The sequence below is a fragment of the Propithecus coquereli genome, unplaced genomic scaffold, assembly GCF_000956105.1.
Source record: "Propithecus coquereli isolate 6110/MARCELLA unplaced genomic scaffold, Pcoq_1.0 Scaffold378, whole genome shotgun sequence".
Taxonomy (NCBI): domain Eukaryota; kingdom Metazoa; phylum Chordata; class Mammalia; order Primates; family Indriidae; genus Propithecus; species Propithecus coquereli.
The window spans coordinates 355,249-373,549 of record NW_012149485.1 but is presented as its reverse complement, the minus strand read 5'-3'; the positions used below and the strand labels follow the sequence as shown (position 1 = coordinate 373,549).

General features: G+C 44.9%; 1 protein-coding gene across 1 annotated transcript in view; it reads right to left on the bottom strand.

Annotated features, from left to right (window-relative positions):
- PTPRT (protein tyrosine phosphatase, receptor type, T) overlaps positions 1–18,301 on the bottom strand; it is a 734,792-nt gene that overhangs the window by 405,731 nt on the left and 310,760 nt on the right. Inside the window, exon 7 of the mRNA XM_012652055.1 lies at positions 5,853–6,149. Coding sequence (XP_012507509.1) covers positions 5,853–6,149 — 297 coding nt within the window. The remainder of the gene's footprint in view (positions 1–5,852; positions 6,150–18,301) is intronic.

The window sequence follows — 18,301 nt, the reverse complement described above, 5'->3', positions numbered from 1 at the left end:
GATGCTACAACTTCCGTGGAGGAGTATCTCTCAACATCTAACAAAACTGCATATGCATTCACCCTTTGATGCCAGCAATCCCACTTTTTGGAATTTACCCTGATGATACATATCCACAAGTATCAAAAAACATATGCCCAAAGCTATTTGCCACAGTATGATTTGTGATAGCAAATATGGAAACAACCTACGTGTCCATTGGACGGTGGTTGAATAAACCATGGTATATCCATCCACATAATGAAGTACCACAGAGCTATGAAAAGAATGAAGAAATTGGAGAGAACGGGTAATGGAATGATTTCCAGGATATATTAGGTGAACAAAAACACAACATGCAAAGTGTATCTACGATGCTACCTTTCATTTAAGAAACAGGAGAAAGAAAAATATCATTCATTGACTTTTTACAAAATGAACTACAGGGAAGACAAACCAGAAATGAATGAAAATGGTTACCTTTCATGTGTGGATTAGAAAAGTGTAAAAGAGCAGTGGTGATAAGATATTTCTCAGACTGTACCTTTTTATAGAGTTTTGACTTTTGAAACATGCCATTGTTTTACATGTTTAAAACAATGAAATTAAATAAAAAAGGAGGGGGGAAGGCAAGCCTTAAAATTGAAACAAATGAACCTAACTGGGTATCAAATTGAGAAATATTATCATACAGAGAAAAGAATGAAACTTTTGAATGCAGTATTCTGACTGTGTACGCTTAGTGAGATGCAGCCTAAGGGGAGAGAAAAACCTGAATTCTTTAACCTAACTTGGTAGCTTTGTTATTTGTTAGTGGCATTGGTGTTGTAATTCGGAAACTATTTTATATGTGTTGTAGGATGGAGCAAATGGAAAAAAATATTAATATGTGGATGTTGAGAATCAGAATTCTCACTGTGGGAGACGGGAGATATATGTATAGAATGTTCAGAAGAATCCTGAGGTGTTGGATTTGAATCAGTATGAGCTCATGATTAAAGCAGATAAATCCCATTTCCTAGCTCTCCCCACTGGAAGGGCCCAGAGGCAGTAATGCATCATTGAACACACCTAAGACACATATCTCAGCGCCAAAATACCACTCCCCACTGAAAGAAACTAGAAATCCTTTGATAAGTGGTTGATTTCAGGTCTGGAGCAGGGACATCACAAGGATAGTCTAGAATATTTTGTTGTGCTAAAAGCAAGGAAGACTAATGAGGACATGCCAAAACGACCTAGGAGCCAGCTTAAAGGGACTCCTACCAGCCACAGTCAAGACAATTTGAGCATCAGAAAGAATAATGACAGTAGCAGATTTTAATGCATTGAGTCAAAAAATAATCTATGAATCATTAGGGACACTAAAAACGAGGAGGAAGATGAGGAAAGAAAAGCTCTTCTATAAAGAAGAATGCTAATTAATAAGTGAAATGACAGATTTAAAAATCATTCTTTTGTATGTGCCGATGTAATAGTTGATTCAGGTGAGGATTATCAAGGGGTGCTAAAACCGTCAAGTGAAAGGTTTAGGGGAATAGGAGTCTCGTACCCTCTCAAAGTATCACTACACGGATCCTTTACAAGAGGAGAAGGGTAGTCCTCATCTTATCCTAGCAATCATATGCAGCACCAACAGTGGGGTCCCTGACATTGCCTGCCTCTTGACAAGACAGAGGGAGGAATATACATCACCACCCAAGTCATAATATTCTTGTCAAAAATATCTTGCTTCCTGGTTTTCTTACATAGCGTCAGGTTTAATATTATTAGAAACATGAACATAGACTGCATATTAGATTATTTTAAAATGAATTCTAAACACCTTAGAGGTTATATGGCATCATGGATATGTAGGAGAATGTGCTTATTTTTAGGTCATTTATGCTAAAGAGTTTAGAAGTCAAGTGGCATGATTTCTGTAATTTACTTCCAAATGGTTAAAAATATTGTATGTACTTATAGATATGATATTTCCACATCATACATATCTGTCATATATGTAAGATCTAAAAGGGCTGTCTGGAAAGTATCAAGCCATTGTTAATATAATGAGAATATATTTTACACAGCTAGATACTTTCTGGACAGCTATCTCTCTCTCTCTCTGTCTCTGTCTCTCTCTTTCTCTCTCTGTATATATGAAATAGTAAATGTAGCAAAGTGTTAACAAATGTTGAACATAGGTGACGGGTTTACAGGTCTTCTTTGTACTATTCTTTCAATTTTTCTATAGCTTTGAAACATTTCACAATAGAATACTGGGCAAAAGCAATGCCCAAGTCACTCTACATAACATACCTATGGGTGCCCAGCACAGTGCAGGTGCCCAAATAGCCAAACGAGCCCACCGTCAACGTGGCCTTCATCTTTCAAGGCCTCACACAATCTTGGCTGTGGTGTGGTTAAAGGTGGAGAAGTAACCACTAAGGAAGTGAGCTGTGGTTTTGCCTGACACATTTGCGGAAAAGGAAAAAATAAGGAATCTGTTTAGTCTCTTATCGACAGCTGCTTCCCAGATGAAACCACCGGGCTCAGTGGCCACAAGGCTCTCTCTCCAGTGGTGTGTTTCTCTGTAGGCCCTCAAAGGCACTGGGGTGCTGAAATTACAACTTCCAAAATTCCCCAGAAGACAATTTTGTAGCACGGATAGAAGCAGCATGAATCCCTTAAGCTCAATCCTAAAGGTTGCTCTCCGGCTCCCTGAGGGGAGCTTTGGTTAATCGACTGGAGAGAGTTGTGCTGTGTCCTCAACTCGTCCCTGAGGTGAACGAGTTCCCCAGCAAACAGAAACGGTCCCCTCTCCAGAAAGAATGGAACCTAATCCTGGCATACACACTCTGCTGAGACCTTCCTTCGGTCCAGAGTTTTCCACGGTGGGGCTCAAAATAGCTTCAGAACTGAGGACTGGTGTCTTATATATTGGTGTCTTTAATATGATAATGTCCACAGATCTTCTGTAGAGCAGGAATTGGTGTTTTGCTAATGACGTTTAATTAAAATTTAATTTCAAAGCATTGGTGCTCTCACATTGTTTTGATAAAGGCTTTGTGAATTTTTTCCCCTTGGTGACAAGAAGGAGAAGAGGAGAAGGTAAAGAATGCCCTAAAGCTGGAACTTGGGATTTGCTGGTGCATACGTAGGTAATCCTCAAAGAGCAGTCCAAGGTGGGCAGAGCATCTTTGAAAAAAAATGCCCTGAGCTGCTCCTTGGCTAAACACTATTATAGTTCATCTCCTGAGTCCTGGATTTTCATGCTGATGTCCAGCCTGTCTAACAACTAGGAATTCCCTGCGAATGAGCATCATTAAACCACCCGTTTGCCTTCATTCTGCTTCTCAAATCAGGCACCAAGCAGACTGCCACTTTTTGAGAGTCTATGTTGTGTTTCCCACAACCAGTTAGAGTGGATATCTAGAGCTCCAGAGAAGTTTACTGGGGAAGCTAAGTGGTTGCTGAGTTGCTTGTACCAGATGCTCCTTTGTCAAGAAATATTTTTTTCTATGATAGTGCAAATGCACAGTAGCCACATTTATTAAAAATTTATGATCTGCTGGGTATTAGCCCAATTTCTTTATGTATCATCCCTTTTCATGTGCACAAGAACCCATAAGGTAGGTACTATAATTAACTCCATTTTATAGATGAGGACACCAGGGCACTAAGGGTCCCAGGCATGCTTGGCCTTAGAGTCTACCTTTTCCAACAGTGCATTATTCCACCTGCTGGAGGAAGGGTTTGTGCATTTTTGAAACCATGGAGCCAGATTTAGGGAAAGCTCTGGTAGCTTTATTAGAAGCCAAATCCAGGGTCACAGCTTGGGGCTGCAGAATGAAGGTGAAGCCAGATGTCTAACCCGCTCTGTTGGAGGCTGGGTGGGGAGGGGTGCACAGGAAGGAGAGCATTCAGCTCCCCTAGAGAAGCTGGTTGTTGGAGGTGGGGACAGCTGTACCCACAGAAGACTGAGGTTCAGTGCAAGGTCAGGAAGGGGAGGAGCTGAGGTGACAGAGGCTGGGTCCTCACTGCTGCTGCTACTTCCACAGTGACCCAGTGCCCAGTATGGGTTGGGGGTTGCAAACAGGGTGGCTATGACGATGAACTTGAAGGGGATGGGGGAGGGATTTATCATGAAGGTAGACGGTGTAAAACTTCCAGTTCTAGGATGGGACACAGGGGGAAGTGGAAATTGGGAAACAGGGTGAGAAGAGGCTGGCAGTCTTGCCCTAATTTCCTTGTGAGGCTTTGTAGCTGAGGATAGGGATCTGGATTCCACCTGGGGCCATAACTCAGGGGTCTTTAGAACTTGCTTTCATGAAAAAAGAGCACTAGACAGGACTGCCGTGGTAGAGGCTGTGTCTTGAGGTTCTAAGGCTAATCTGAGTCAAGTAGGGTGTTTGCCTATGTAGCCAACAGTGACTATGGATAAATCCTTTGGATCCTTTTCTCCCATTTTTGTGCCCCTCTGTCTTTTGCCTGCATGTACAGACAGACAAAAGTTCCTGAAATTTTACCTCCCAATCTCTTCTCCTCATCCCTGTCCCTAACCAATGGCTGGAGGTTCCCTTCCTTGACTTGGAACATCTGTGATACATGGGCCAGCCTGTAGCGTGCCCTGAGGGCTCAGGTTGCAGTCATCCTTTGCTGGACTTGGCCAGAAGTTGCACCCTGGCTTCCTCCCCTTTCCTGTTCTGCTTGCCCAACTCCCCTCCCAGTCGCCCCTGGGAAAACCTTCTTAATCCATCCCTTGCACACACATTTTCATGTCAGAGTTTGACTCTTGGGAACTAACTAAAGATACTCCTCAAGGCCAGAGGCAGCCTGGCTGGAGGGAAAACTGAAATGCAGCCATGGAGAAGTGTTTCTTAGGTAAGTCCTAGAAGTGTCAAATTCTACCCCATCCATAAGGTGACTGTTGTGGCAGAGTTACACACAAATTGCAGAGGGAACTTGGGAAGGAATATCCAAGTCAGTTCGGGGCAGTAAAGGAAGGCTTCCTGGAGGAAGTGACATTTGAACAAAGACTTGAAAGATCAGTAGAGTTTGTCCAGCAAACATGGAGGAAGAGATCATTCCCAGCAGGAGAAACAGCATGGGTGAGAACAGAGAGGCAGGAAAAGTTATGTGCTCTAGGGGTAGGCTGCCATGTTCCTGGAGTCTCAAGTTATGAAGCTTGTTGGAAGATAAACTGCAGGAAGCAGACTCATTAGAGCCTTGTAAGGTGTGGGGCTGGAGGGGGGTGGGGGAGGGAGAAATGGAGGCTCCTAGGCTGACTTCTAGGTCTCTATCTTGAGTTACTGGATGCAGTTCATTGAGATGAAGAACACAGGACAGACGTCAGTATAGAAGAGGAGATTAGTTTGTTTTTGAACGCTTTGAATTTAAGATGCCTGTAGTACAACCAGGTGAATATTCAGTTGTGGGTGCATTCAATGTGTGTGCTAAGGTTTTCATATGTATTTTATTTTATTTTTTTGACTTTTTACAGAATCCAGAGTTATCTGACTCTTAAAGTTAGCATATTTAAACAATATAATACACTTTCTCTTTGGGGAGGTATCAGCGTTGTTAAACCTTGAGCAGAGAAGGTGGCATAAAGGGGGAAGCGGGATGGGGGTACAAAAGGGTCATACTTGAGTGCACGTCTGTGGCAGAGCTGCCGCTGTGATGGGAACAGCACCCCCTGGAGTTGTGCAATGTACACCTTGCAAAGTCCTTCACTGAAGACCTTGGAAAAGAGTCAGATACCAAAAAAGGTGGTGGGGGTGGGGGAGATTAAAGATGCAGGAAGAATAAAAACATCACAACTGACTAGCATGGCCCCGTGAGCAGGTTCAACCTCCCCGTTCCCGAGTAAGCTCTCCCGCCTTGCTCACCGTCCTCCTCGGTCTGCACCACCAGCTCCTCACTCTCCATTCGGCCCTCGGGGTTGGACAGCAGGAGGCGCAGCCGGATGGTCATGAAGGGGCGCAGCCCACGCAGGGTGTAGTGGGAGGAGGTCTGGATCACCTCCTCGGCCTCGTACTGCTGCTGGTTGAACACGTACTGGTACTGCACAGTGAGGTTGTAGCTGTGGCAGCGGGTCACCGCGTAGCCGAAGGGCTCCCACTGCAGGGTCAGCTGCCGGGCTCGGATGTCCACGATCTCCACGTTCTGTGGGCCGTGCACTGGGTCTGCAAGACACACATGCGAGACACAGGGCTCTGAGCAGGCTGTCAGGAAGGTGGGGGGTGTGTCCCACTAACACAGGGGAGAACAGCTCTTCCGAACTTATCTCAACCACCCAATCACAGCCTTCCTGATTTTGGCCACATGCAGTATCATTTACACAACATTTTTCTTTAAATCAATCTCCTTTTTCTTATTTAAATATAAGCAGCTAAAAGAAAAAATAAACATATAGAAGGAAAGCTTGCCATAAATAAATGTTAACCCTAAACATAAATGCAAAATTGTTTAATTCTTAAGGGTTCATCAAGGTGCCACCAAAAACCATCTCGGGTACCACCGACAGCACACACAACACCTCTGGGATATGCTTGTCTATGTGGCTGCTGGAATGCTGACCTGCTTCCTTATTTTTAACTCAGCCACACCCTCGCCCCTTGGAGATCAGCCTCCCCTCTTCAGTCAACAGCAACCAGACACAGAGCTGGAAACTGAGTCACATCCTTGATATGCCCAGCACCCAGTCTCTCCACACTGCCACCATCACCCACTGGCTGTGCCTTGGGATTTCCCCTCCTTTCCTGGACAACACAGTTCATGGTTTTGCAGCCTGCTGTGACAGACAGTTCTCCACTGTCTGTTTCCTCTCCACTTTCTCCCAAGCTGGCCCCTCCAGGAACGTCATTCTAAAGGCAGATCCAACAGTGCCTTCTCACCCAACACTCTCTCCCGCTCCACCCTCCCCACTGAACCTGGTCCCAGACCTCCCCTATATATAGCATTGGTCGTGTCTTCTATTTCATGATGAATAGTCTCTTAGTCTTTATACCTATTAAATAGATGTTTTTGTACCAAACAGATTATAACAAAATGTTTTTTAAAAATCCCCACATGTAAAGCTCATTCTATGTTGAGGTTTAGGCATTTGTTACAGTGGAAACGTAACGTCTCGTGTGTGTGATAGTCGCCCCCAGAAAGTCTTGTGTCAGAGTCCCTCAGCTGGGAGTAGTTAAGCACAGATTAGCGATTAAATCAGTGCTTTTCCCCATATCACCTACAGGACTTTGCCAAGTTATGTAACCTCTTTGGTCTAATTTTTATTTCATTTGTAAAATAATGATAATAATAGTAGCTAACCTCATTGCAGAGGAGCAGGGAGTTAGATAAGGCGTTTGTAAAGGAGTTAGAACTGGAACTTAATAAGCAGTCCACATATGGTAGCTGGGGGGTGTTGTTTGCTTGTTTTGCGGTAATAGTAATAATAATAATAATATTATTTAGGGGTGAAGCTACCTCTGCACCAGTACAGCTATAAGAACAAAAGCAGGGGGTGGGTAATCTTGATGCCAGTTGATTTGTCCCTATGGGGAAAATGTCCTATAACTTGTGTCAGAGCCTGACCAAGGGACACGCTTCACAGTAATGTCAGGGATCTGGGTGAGCCAGCCCAGAGCTCTCCATGTGGCTGCTGGCATGAGGCTGCCAGGGAGAGTGGGCAACCCTGGCCCCCAAGCAACTGGGGAATTCACTGTCACTCTCACAGCCCAATTAATTATTCATGTATGCAGGTCCTTTGTGGAAAGGAGAGCCAGCATCCCAAAATCACATGGGTGACTTTGAGACGGTGACATTGAATCAGCTGTTGCTGTGGGGCCATTGTGCTGAACCCACGTGGAACAGAAGGTGAAGAGTGCTGTCCCTTTATGTCCCTTTAGCTGGGGGGTTATGATTGGGCGCAGCAGCCACTGCTGGTTAGACATCTCAGAGTGGTTCAGACTGCCCTGAGCACAGAGAACAGGGACAGAGAGAAGCTGCCAGCCCAGGAAGCCCTGGGCGTCACCACCAGCCTTGCCCAGCCGGAGCCTTTCCACTTGTCCAGATGTCAGAACTCTCCTGGCAGGGAGGCCACCCCCGAGCCCCCACTTAGGACCCACTCAACACTCCTCCTCCGGGAGCACCTTCCACGCTGATGCCAAGGCCCCCATAGGACAATCACCCTCCTGGGGCTCGTACCTCCCCTCGTGAGGAAGTGAAAACAGGAACATGTAGGACCCATTTGAACCCAAGGCTAAGTCCACATTTTGTTAAACATCTTAAAATGTACCATATCCCATGTTAAATATAATTTTTGAGAGCTCCAATATGGCCTTCAAGCCCAAACAAAACAATAACAATGAAACACCATTGATGGAGCCCTGGCCTCAAGTGCCAGGTTCTGTCTCCTGAATCCCCTGACCCTGGGAGGGAGGGACGGCCAACCCCACTTTACAGATGAATAAACTGAAGCCCAGAGGGCTCTGGGAACTTGTCTAGAGTAGCAAGCCTAGCAAGTAGCCAAGTGGGGTTTGGAACTCATGTCTGCCTGACCCGACATCTAGTGTGCAAAGTGAAAAGAGCCTCAGTAGGTATCAGTCGAAAGGATACGTGCTCTACTTGCAAATCTCACTACCTGTGAGGAAGGCATCACTTGGCCTACCCTAGAGAAAACCAAAGCTGCGTGAGGTGCAATGATTGGCCTAAAGCCACAGAGCGAGCGGCACCGCCAAGATTTGAAGTCTATGAGAGTCCAAAAACTCTGTGTTTTCTCTGCACTGTGACACCACCAGAGACGGAGACCGGGGAAAGAACATAATCATGAGGCATGTCACCATCCACAGGAGTCTGGGGACACCTGGGGAGAACCACTGTGAAAAAGCCAAAAACCGTAAGGCAGAAATGACTCTCAGGAACCCGAGACCTGCCCCAGAAGGTGATGTAGGGCTTAAATGCACTCAGTGCTAAGCTGACCGCTGGCCTGTCTTCCCGCCCCCGGTCTCCATTCTCCTTGGAGCTCACCTGTGGAGGTGTGCACGTGAACACCTTTCTGCTTCTCTTAAAGGAAGAAGCAGGCAGGGGCACTTTTTCAAAGAAGGTGAGGGAAGTTGTCAGCCTGCAGCATAACAGAGATGCCTCCCCCCACCACCCCTGCCTACTGACAAGGTGGGGACACGGGAAAAGCCACTTGCTTCCTCCCAAGCACGTGTGATTGACTGTCACAACAGGCCTCAGGGTACAGTGGTGCTGGCCAGAGCACGGCTTGAAGCCAGACTCTGGCACTCACCAGCCGTGTGACCTTGGGCAAGGGCACTTCATCTCTGAGCCTTCATCTCCTCATCTATAAAGTGGAAATTATTATACTAATCTCGGAGCTGTTAATGAGCATAAAATGAACTGTAAAGAGAGAGAAAATTGCCTTGGCTAACAGTAGGTACTCCTCTTAGAGAGAATTGCCTTTCTTGGAGAAATGCCTTAAGAGGTTTGTTTGGAGTAGGAGCTACAGTCTCGGGGCCTGGGTACCACTTCTGTCGAGCCTCCAGAGGAAGAGAAAAATGTACTCACTGGGGGCTTGGGCTGAACAGGAGAGGTGTGAGGGTGAGCACAGCAGAATGTTGGGTGGAGCCCAGTATGACCCTCCTCGTGTGTTTCTATAATAAGATCTCCCGCAAGGCCCTCAAAATACCACAAAGATGTTTCCTGTGATTGGCTCTCCTGTGGATTCTAGAAAGGACTTAAAGCTGAAATCTGCACACCTTGGGCCAAATGGCCAAATAAGATACCACATGGGACCAGAGGCAAAGGGGCCTTGGAGAATATGTCCATGTGTGTTACCAAAATTTTGGGAGGCTCCCCAGGTTATGGAAGTTAAGAGGTTCAAGGAAATCTCAGTTCATATGCAAAAGGCAAGAAGGACTCCGGTAGACCTGCAGGTTAGGCATGTGTAGGTGAAAGTGTTTTGTAAATTCAAGAACTCTCATTCAAGCAAAGGGAAAGGCAATGGCTAATGAAGTAGTGGCTCTGGGCGAGGTGCTGCTCTTAGCACTCACCTTCTGAAAACAACTCTACGGTGTAGGAAATTGAGGCTCAGGGAAGGGATGTAACTCACCCAGGGCCACACAGCCAAGTACCTGTTCTCTGGGTTCCCAGGGCACTTTGCATCTTTGTCCCTCACACTCAGCCTTTGTCGTGCTGCCCAGGAATTGCTTGTTTATGTGCCTGTCTGACCTCCTAGGCTGCAAGGGACCACGTTCTGCTTGTCCAGTGACCCGAGTACACAACACAGGGGTTGTTGAGGGGCAGTTCCTGTGAGATGAACAGACAGTGGCCTGTTCTTGGGGATTGAGCTCAGATCCCCGACTCCACAGTCCTCGTTCTGTCCCCTTCAGCATATCAGCAGGGTCTTTAAGGAAAACATTTCCCTTTTCTGTATTCAAACAAGAGAATGTTTTGAAATCCTATACAATGGAAACTAGTTTTCAGAACATGCGATTGAAGCATTCATGCTTTCAATCTGACCCCCTTACACCCCAGCCTCCAAACTCAGCTTCTGCTCCAGTAATTGCCTGCAGCAGGGAGAGTCTTGGGTTTACATTCAGGTTGGAGCAAACAAGCTGGAAATTGCTGAGAAAGCCTTGTGTGTGCAGTGGAGATTGGTTTGTTGAATTTACATCCCTCGTGTAAATACATCCAAGCCTAGAGCCTAAGGTTTTTGCTTCCATGTAGAGCCCTGTCCATATGACCTCCTTGAGTAACAGCCTCCAGGCCAAGAAGATGGCCAACAGCAGGAAGAGAATGTGGCTTGTCTCAAAAGCTGGAAAATCATCCTCTGATGGGAAATCAAAGTGGCTCAACCTCTGGTGCACTTTCTACATGCTCTGAGACTGGGCGACAGGGGCCCTGTCCTGAGCCCTGTGTTTGGGGAGCTCACTTTGGCACTCTTCGGATTGTGCCCTCCTCTCAGAGCAAGGGCTCAGTGCACCAATGGGCCAGGTCCACCTGCCCCTGTGCTCTCCCTTCTGGACCCATGCAGCTGACACCCCAGAATTCCCTGCCCAAGGGTCCCTAAACTCACTTCCAGGGCCTATATGACTTTCTTCCCTTAGTCTGTCCTTCCTGTGAGCACCCCTTAACCCAAGCGGTGGCCAAAGGATGGCTGCTTTGGGAAAGTGTACAGAACTTGCATTTGAGGATTGAGGTCTCCACATACCTGTGCACAGGTGGGCCTTTTGTGGAGAGGGAGGCAGTTGGGTGAAAGGAGAAGGGAAAGGAGCTGCTATTTGTATTCTTCTCCCAGCCCCATTTGTGATTTTGCACATGTTAGGGGACAGGCGTGTGTACATGTGTGTGTATGCATACATGCATGTATGGCTGACCAACCCATGTTTTCAGAAGTGTCTCCATTCTGCTGCAGCCTCCGGAAGGTAGACTGGTCCTCCTCACCTCTGAGCTCTTTTCCTCTTTCCTCGTTGGCTCTTACGCAAGTACCATTTCCATCCTGAAGTACCGTTTTCAACCTAATACCTGAGCACAACCTGCAGCTCGTGCCGTCCCACCCCAAAATCCCCCGCTTTGTGTCCCCACTTCTCACTTCTCGGGTCCTATACTCCTAAAACACAGTGTGTCCCAAATCCTCTCATGCCTCTGTGCTTCTGCCTGTGCTGTTCGCTCTGCTTGGAGCCAGCGACAATCCCTATTCGGTATATTCAAGGCCCAGCTGCAACGCCATCCTTTACCTGTAACGTTCTCCACCAGCCTCCCTTGCTCACAGTGGATGCCTCTGTGATCTGTTTTCTTAAACTCGCTAGCACACTTCTGCCATGGCTCTTATCAAATTGAGGGTAATTGTTCATACATTGGCTCATGTTTACCTCCCCTGCTAACTTGTGAGCTCCCAGATGTCTTCATTTTTATAACTAAAAGGTATAGCTGCTGAATGAATGAATGAATGAATGAATAAGTAAATTAATGAGAAAACATAGAAAATAGGTGATAACCAAAGACCAAACCAGCAGAATTAAGGTGCTAATATACTGCAGGGGAAAAGCAATAAGGAAAGGAGTGAATCAGGGTTCTCTACACTCTAATGGTTAAGGGTAATCATGTGAGTTTCCTGCCTCCTTTTTCTGTTCTGTATGGACTCAGCCTCCGTCCTTGCTGTCAAAGGCAATAGCTGTAGAATCTCCTGATGACTTTAATCAAGGCAGAACATCTTATCAAAAAGAAGCAGCAAAGCAGATTTCCAACTCATGAATTTGCTATGTATTCATCTTTGCATGTGGAGTTGGCTGTAGCATATGTACTGTTCAAAGTTGAACCTCAATTGAGATAATTTGGGGCATAGGGCTGAAAACGTGGAGGTGGATAGCTTGTATGTAAAATTAATTTTTTATCCATTTGGAGATGCAATTTGAGTTCCTTTCAAATTAAATTGCAATGGAGTCCTAGGCAGCTGGAAACATTATTGCCAACATAATTTGATAGTGCAAGAGCAGTAATATGCTGACAGATACTTCGACGTGACCATTAATTTGCAATTTCTGCATGGAAATGATACACAAAGAAAAAAAAAGGCAAGAGGAACAAAATAAAAAATCCATCTTCTTCCCAGCATCATCTAAGCCAACTCTCTTGTTTACTTTCCACCTCTAATGTATTGCAGATATTTGGTGGACAGAAATTTGTTGAATACTGATTGAGTATCTCTAATCTGAAGATCCAAAATCTGTAGTGCTCCAAAATCTGAAACTTTTTGAGCACCAATGTGATGCTCAAAGGAAATGACCATGGGAACATTTGTGATTTCAGATTTTTGGATTAGGGATGCTCAACTAGTAAGTATAATGCAAATATTCCAAAATCTGAAAAAAAAAACAACAAAAACCTGAAATCTGAGATAGTTTTGGTACCAAGCATTTCAAATAAGGTATACTCAACCTGTATTGTCATGGACATCTTATAAAGGCAGGCAAGGATTAGAATGCAGATGTTTCCTTTGGAGATGCTGGTAATCCCACAGTCCAGAAATGTGGCTCCTACCTACCCTGACAACTGGAGTCATCTTAAGGTGATGCATGTTACCTGTGAGAAGGTGACTCAGTTGCTACCCTCTTGTAATTCATTCACTTCTTCATTGGCTTGCTCATTAATTAAAAAGTATTTATGGAACATGGAGGCATCAGGACACAGTGAAAAGAACATTGGCTCTGTCATTACCTGGACCTAAGCATGTCACTTATCCTACCTACATCTACACCTCCCTTTTCTCAGGTGTGAAACATGGGTGAGGCTCCCTGCCTCTCGGGGATATGAGGTGAATTAAAGAGACATCATCTTCCAAACTCAGGCATGATACTTGACACAGATGCATCCCCTCCAACTCAGAAGGCGGGTGAGACAGGACAGCCATTGAGACAAACAGGAGCTGTGTAGGTTGCTGTGGATACTGATCTAGTTCTCAATCTAATTGGCTGCTGGGCTCATGCTTTTAACCAATTACAGTTCAGTGTTAGAAAACCTAACCCTTAAGGTGTTGCTGTATCTATTCTTTCCTTTCTACAAATGTATCGTGGATCTTTGAGGTGGGCCAGGCATTAGGGTTGTAGGTGAATGAGGCTGACAATTTTTTGCCTTTGTGAGACTCATGCTGGGAGGATGCAGACACAACAACTGTACAGGATGGAGCAAGGAAGGCTGATGAGTCTTTTGAAGGTTGACAGTCTCTGTTGCATCTATTCACCTCTGCTGTTACAGTGCAAAAGCAGACATAGACAACATGTACACAGATGGATGTGGCAGTGTTTCAATAAAAGTTTATTTCCAAAAATAAGCAGCCAAGGCCTTGAGCTATAAGTGAGTAAGTTTGCTTACTCCTTTTCCTAGTGGCAAAATAAATGACCATGACAATCACTTCAGGCAACCAGGAATGCTCCTAAGCCAATGGCTGCCACGGTACTATTTAGGAATCAAGGCTTAGACACCATTCCTAAGGCTAAAGGCTAGACGTCTTGCTGGATTCTTCTTCACTATGTAATTCTTGAGTGTATTTTAATATTTTCGTCAACTCACATACTTTGAATACCCTAAATTTTGCCGGTTAGAGTCCATTTGTAAAATGTATTATGCTGGTTAGCAGGCCCTTGATTTCAACCACAGAGACCAATTTCTGATTTTTAGTATGCTAATAAGCAAAATGAAGGTTGTTGATGAAGATCCAGAATAAGAAGCATGTGGTGCATTTAGAGCTGTCTCTGAAGTGCAGGCTTCTTGACTGCAGCACCAGTGTACCTTCCTAAATGGCGTGTTCTTATTTGAAAGGCTCTCAGCACTGGGTTACAGCATGACCTATAACTCACCCATCACATTCCATGGTATAAGCTTAAATATTTGAGTGTAAATGACCAACAATGTAGTGTTTGGTCTTGAGGCCAAGGAATGCTGTCCTGAAAGCTGGGGTGTTGAGCAAAGGATGCATAAGACTTAACCAGGTAAAAGGGTAGGTGTGCGTGTGGGGAGGGGGAAGGGAAATGGAGAAAAGGGAGCAGGAAAGTTAAGCCCCAGGCACAGGAGGCAGCACATTTAAAGTCCAAGAGACAAGACCAAAGGAGCCAATGGTGGTGGAGAGTCTGATGCACGCGTGGACAGGTCACGGGAGCAGCAGTCCCCACCTTCCACCACACGTCACACCCCTACACAGTGAGGTGTTAGGCCATCCTGGGTGTTACACGTTATCATGGTCCCTCCTATCATCCCCAAGAAGAAAATGAGGATAGCTAGGGCAGTTGTAACACGATGATTAAGCATATTCTTTGCCAAAAGTAAACCACTGGACAGAGACATTCTTTTGATAAATTTTTTTTTGAGTTTCCACCCTGTGCCAGACACTGTGCTACATGCAAAAATCCTCTCTGATTATATTCTAGTGGGGCAATGGGTGGGTAAATAATATATAAGATAAATAAGAAAAATACGTAGAATATAGAATATATAGTGGCAAGTGCTATGGAGAAAAGACTATGGGAAGAGACTGGAGGGTTGGGAGAGGCTTACACCTACAATTTTACTTTGATTTTAGGTCCTGCTGTTAACTTCTTAATCTTTCCTCTCCATTTACACTAAAGTTCTTACTTTCTTCCTCCCCATGGCTTAGCTTGAAATATTTATTGAGCATCTATGGGATGGAAAGCTAGGTGTTGAGGACATAGTACTAACACAAATAGACATGATCCTTGCTAGCCTTGGGCTTATAACCTGGTGAGAGAGGCAGATGAACACAACCACAGCCAAACACATGAGCTGACCAAATTGCATGTGTTTTGAAGAAAATATATATGTTATATTATAATATGATAATAATATAAATAGAAAAATTTTGAAGAAAACAGATACAGGGTAAACTAGGTGCAAGTAGTGAGCTAGGTATGGTGGTCAGAGATGAGTCTGAAGAGGTGTGACATTTGGACTGAAAGTTGTCACTCTTCCTTTTCCTCTATGTTCTCACCTCTCTCCCAGCTTCCATCCATTTTTGGGGGGTCTCAGTTTAAATATTAGTTGTTCTGGGAAAGCCTCTTTTCAAAAGCTTATCTCACTTAGAGTTGGCTGTGTGTCCTGCCCCATCCCACTTGGGTGAGCGAGCTTGGGTGGCATGTAAGCTGGGGTTCCATCAGGGCTGGTCCCACAGCCCTATCCCATAGGCCCTGCAGGCAATGAGCCTGGGGTGTGGTTGGGGAACCAAGGGTCAGATACAACCCAGGTTCAAGAGGTAGCCTACTGACTGCGATCATGGCCCTCAGGCCCAGCATAAGCATGAGAAATACAACCCAAGGGCCCTCAGCCAGTCGTTAAGCCATCGTCTGTTGGCTCCAAACATCCCTTCTACACCCTGCTTTATGGTGCTGAACCTGGGACTGCACAAACCACATCTCTGCTCTACCACCTGGCTCCGTGCTCATCTCTGCCCACAGGGGGCGACAGAGGGCGCCCGCGAGGCTGGAGGCTGACTTCCTGTTCCTGTGGGCGCACACCAGCATCACTTCCTCATCCAGGGAGCTCGTTCTGTCACAGCATTTGGATCTAGTTTGCAGTTTCTCCAACACTACCTCAGAGACAGAACCAGCGAAAAAGCACTTCTTCCTCTGATCTTTAAATTTTTACAATCCCAGCCTCTTCTCTTTGTTCTATTCATCCCTAGCAGTAGCCGATTCCCACCGTTGCTACATTGGTGTAATGCTTTCATGCTCTCCTTTTACGGTTTTCAGTTTTATAGACAATTCTTTATATATAGTCAACTAGAGGTTCCCAAACTTTCTCAGTTCACAGTGCCTTTGATGTTTTGGTAATTTTTTTTTTTTTTCACAGATCCTAAGCCAAAGAAATACCTAACAGTTTCATTTATAAATTGGTCCAAATAACTCAATAAGTACTTGTGTCCTAATAGCTTAAGAGTGGTTTGAGAAAATGGTATACAAAAATCAAAATTAAAAAATATTTTTATTCCTTTCTTAACCACAATTACTTCCTAATGAGATGTGTGTATCTGCTGAGCACTGCTCAGTTTCTCAAACTGGGGATTCAGACTAGACACTGCTACTTCTGTTGCCTGCTCCACATTGATTTTTGTGTAATACTTGCATTTCATCATAGAAACTGCCAAAAGCCCAGGTTTGTGAAGATATGACATCAAAAGTAATGTAGACCAATCTAATGTGGAAACTGCGCATCCCTTCAAGGTAGTGATATGCGTAGTATCTAACAGATAATGCTGTGTTTTCCGTGATAATGTAAAATATCTCCTGGTGCCATTCTGATTTCACAGGGGTGTCCTAGGCTGTCTCAGCACACAGTTTGAGAACCATGATGGTTAATGATTCTGTATAGGCAATCCTCTCTATTAAAATAAGTGTCATGATTTACCCCTTAACTAGACCTTGACTGATACAGGAAACCACTGCCTGAATTTCCTCAGCGTTCCTTGTTCCCATCTTCATCTCCCAGTATTCCATGTGGCCTGGGTACCCCATCCCCCCAAATCTGATCTCCTGGCTGCCATGTTCTGCTTCCCAGCTCTGTCTCACACCCTGGTCTTCCCTCTCCATCCATCCAGATGCAGCCACCTGGACTGTAGCTGAACCTCCTGCCACATCAACCGCTCGGGTGCTCATAAGCTGGGAAGGATTAAATGGACACAGGTACAAGATTGCAGCCTAGAAATAAAACCTTTAGAATGTTTAAAAATTACTTTTGTGGTAGAGGGAATTGGGTTGGAAAGAGAGAAGCAATTTCTAAATTACATGGTTTCAGTTTCCAGAGAAAGGAAAAGAGATTTGGGTGGAGAAAAAAAAGGAGAAGGTAAACCTGTAACATCTTGTGGGTTTCACTTCAATTCACACTTAATTCAAGGCAAGACTCCTTGTCCATTAAAAAAGGAAAAAAAATATCTGGAGAAAGAATAAGACTTGAAACATTTCTGATGGTGAAAAGCCATCTAGCACTGGGCCGAGGCGAGGTGTTAAACATTCTGAGACCTTTACTTCTCTGGGCTGTGAACAGTAGGGCACTAAAATCAGGAAGGTCTTCATTGTAGCTAATTTTCCATCACTGCATAAGAAGCCATGTGTAAATCAAATTCTTTCTAGGATATGTAAAACAAACAAAAGTAATATCTCCTAATTGGACTCTGAAGGCCCCTCTCCCAGAACTACTATTAATACTTTTCATTTCAGTTGGAGAGTTCAGCTTTTTCTATCCAGATCCAGGGTTTTTCGAAGCTGAGAACTCCCCCACCCCAGGACATTCTTGATCTCCCAAGGAATCACATTAATCTATAGACACTGCTCAGGACTGCTGGACCTTGACGAGTCCTGCTGTGTCAGCAGCCCCAGAAATGCCTACCAAGCTTTTCTGTGATGTCCAAAGCTTTACTCTTTGAAATGTACAAAAGTATTGTTAAATTGAAAGAACAATTTCAAGTAAAAACCACTGTCAGTTAAGGGAGGCTTATTCTCTGTTGAGTCTCACCTGGGACTTACCTAGGCAATGAGAAAGGGAATGTGGCAAAGTGAAGCTGTCTATTCCAGTCAACTTGTGGCAAACAACAAGAAGAGAACCACAGAAGAACAGTAACTAGAAGGCACATTTGCTATCCGATTGCCTCCCTCCCTTATTTGTAAAACACCCTCTGGCCTTGCTGAGAACCTCTCAGCAAAGATGATGGAATAAAATGTACACATCCTGTTTCCAGGCTGACCCCTCTAATAGGGGCCAACCCTTGGCCATGACATCGTAAGATGCAATCCTAGCACAGGCTATTCCATAAGCCACCAAAGGATAATCCTTCCTATAAGAA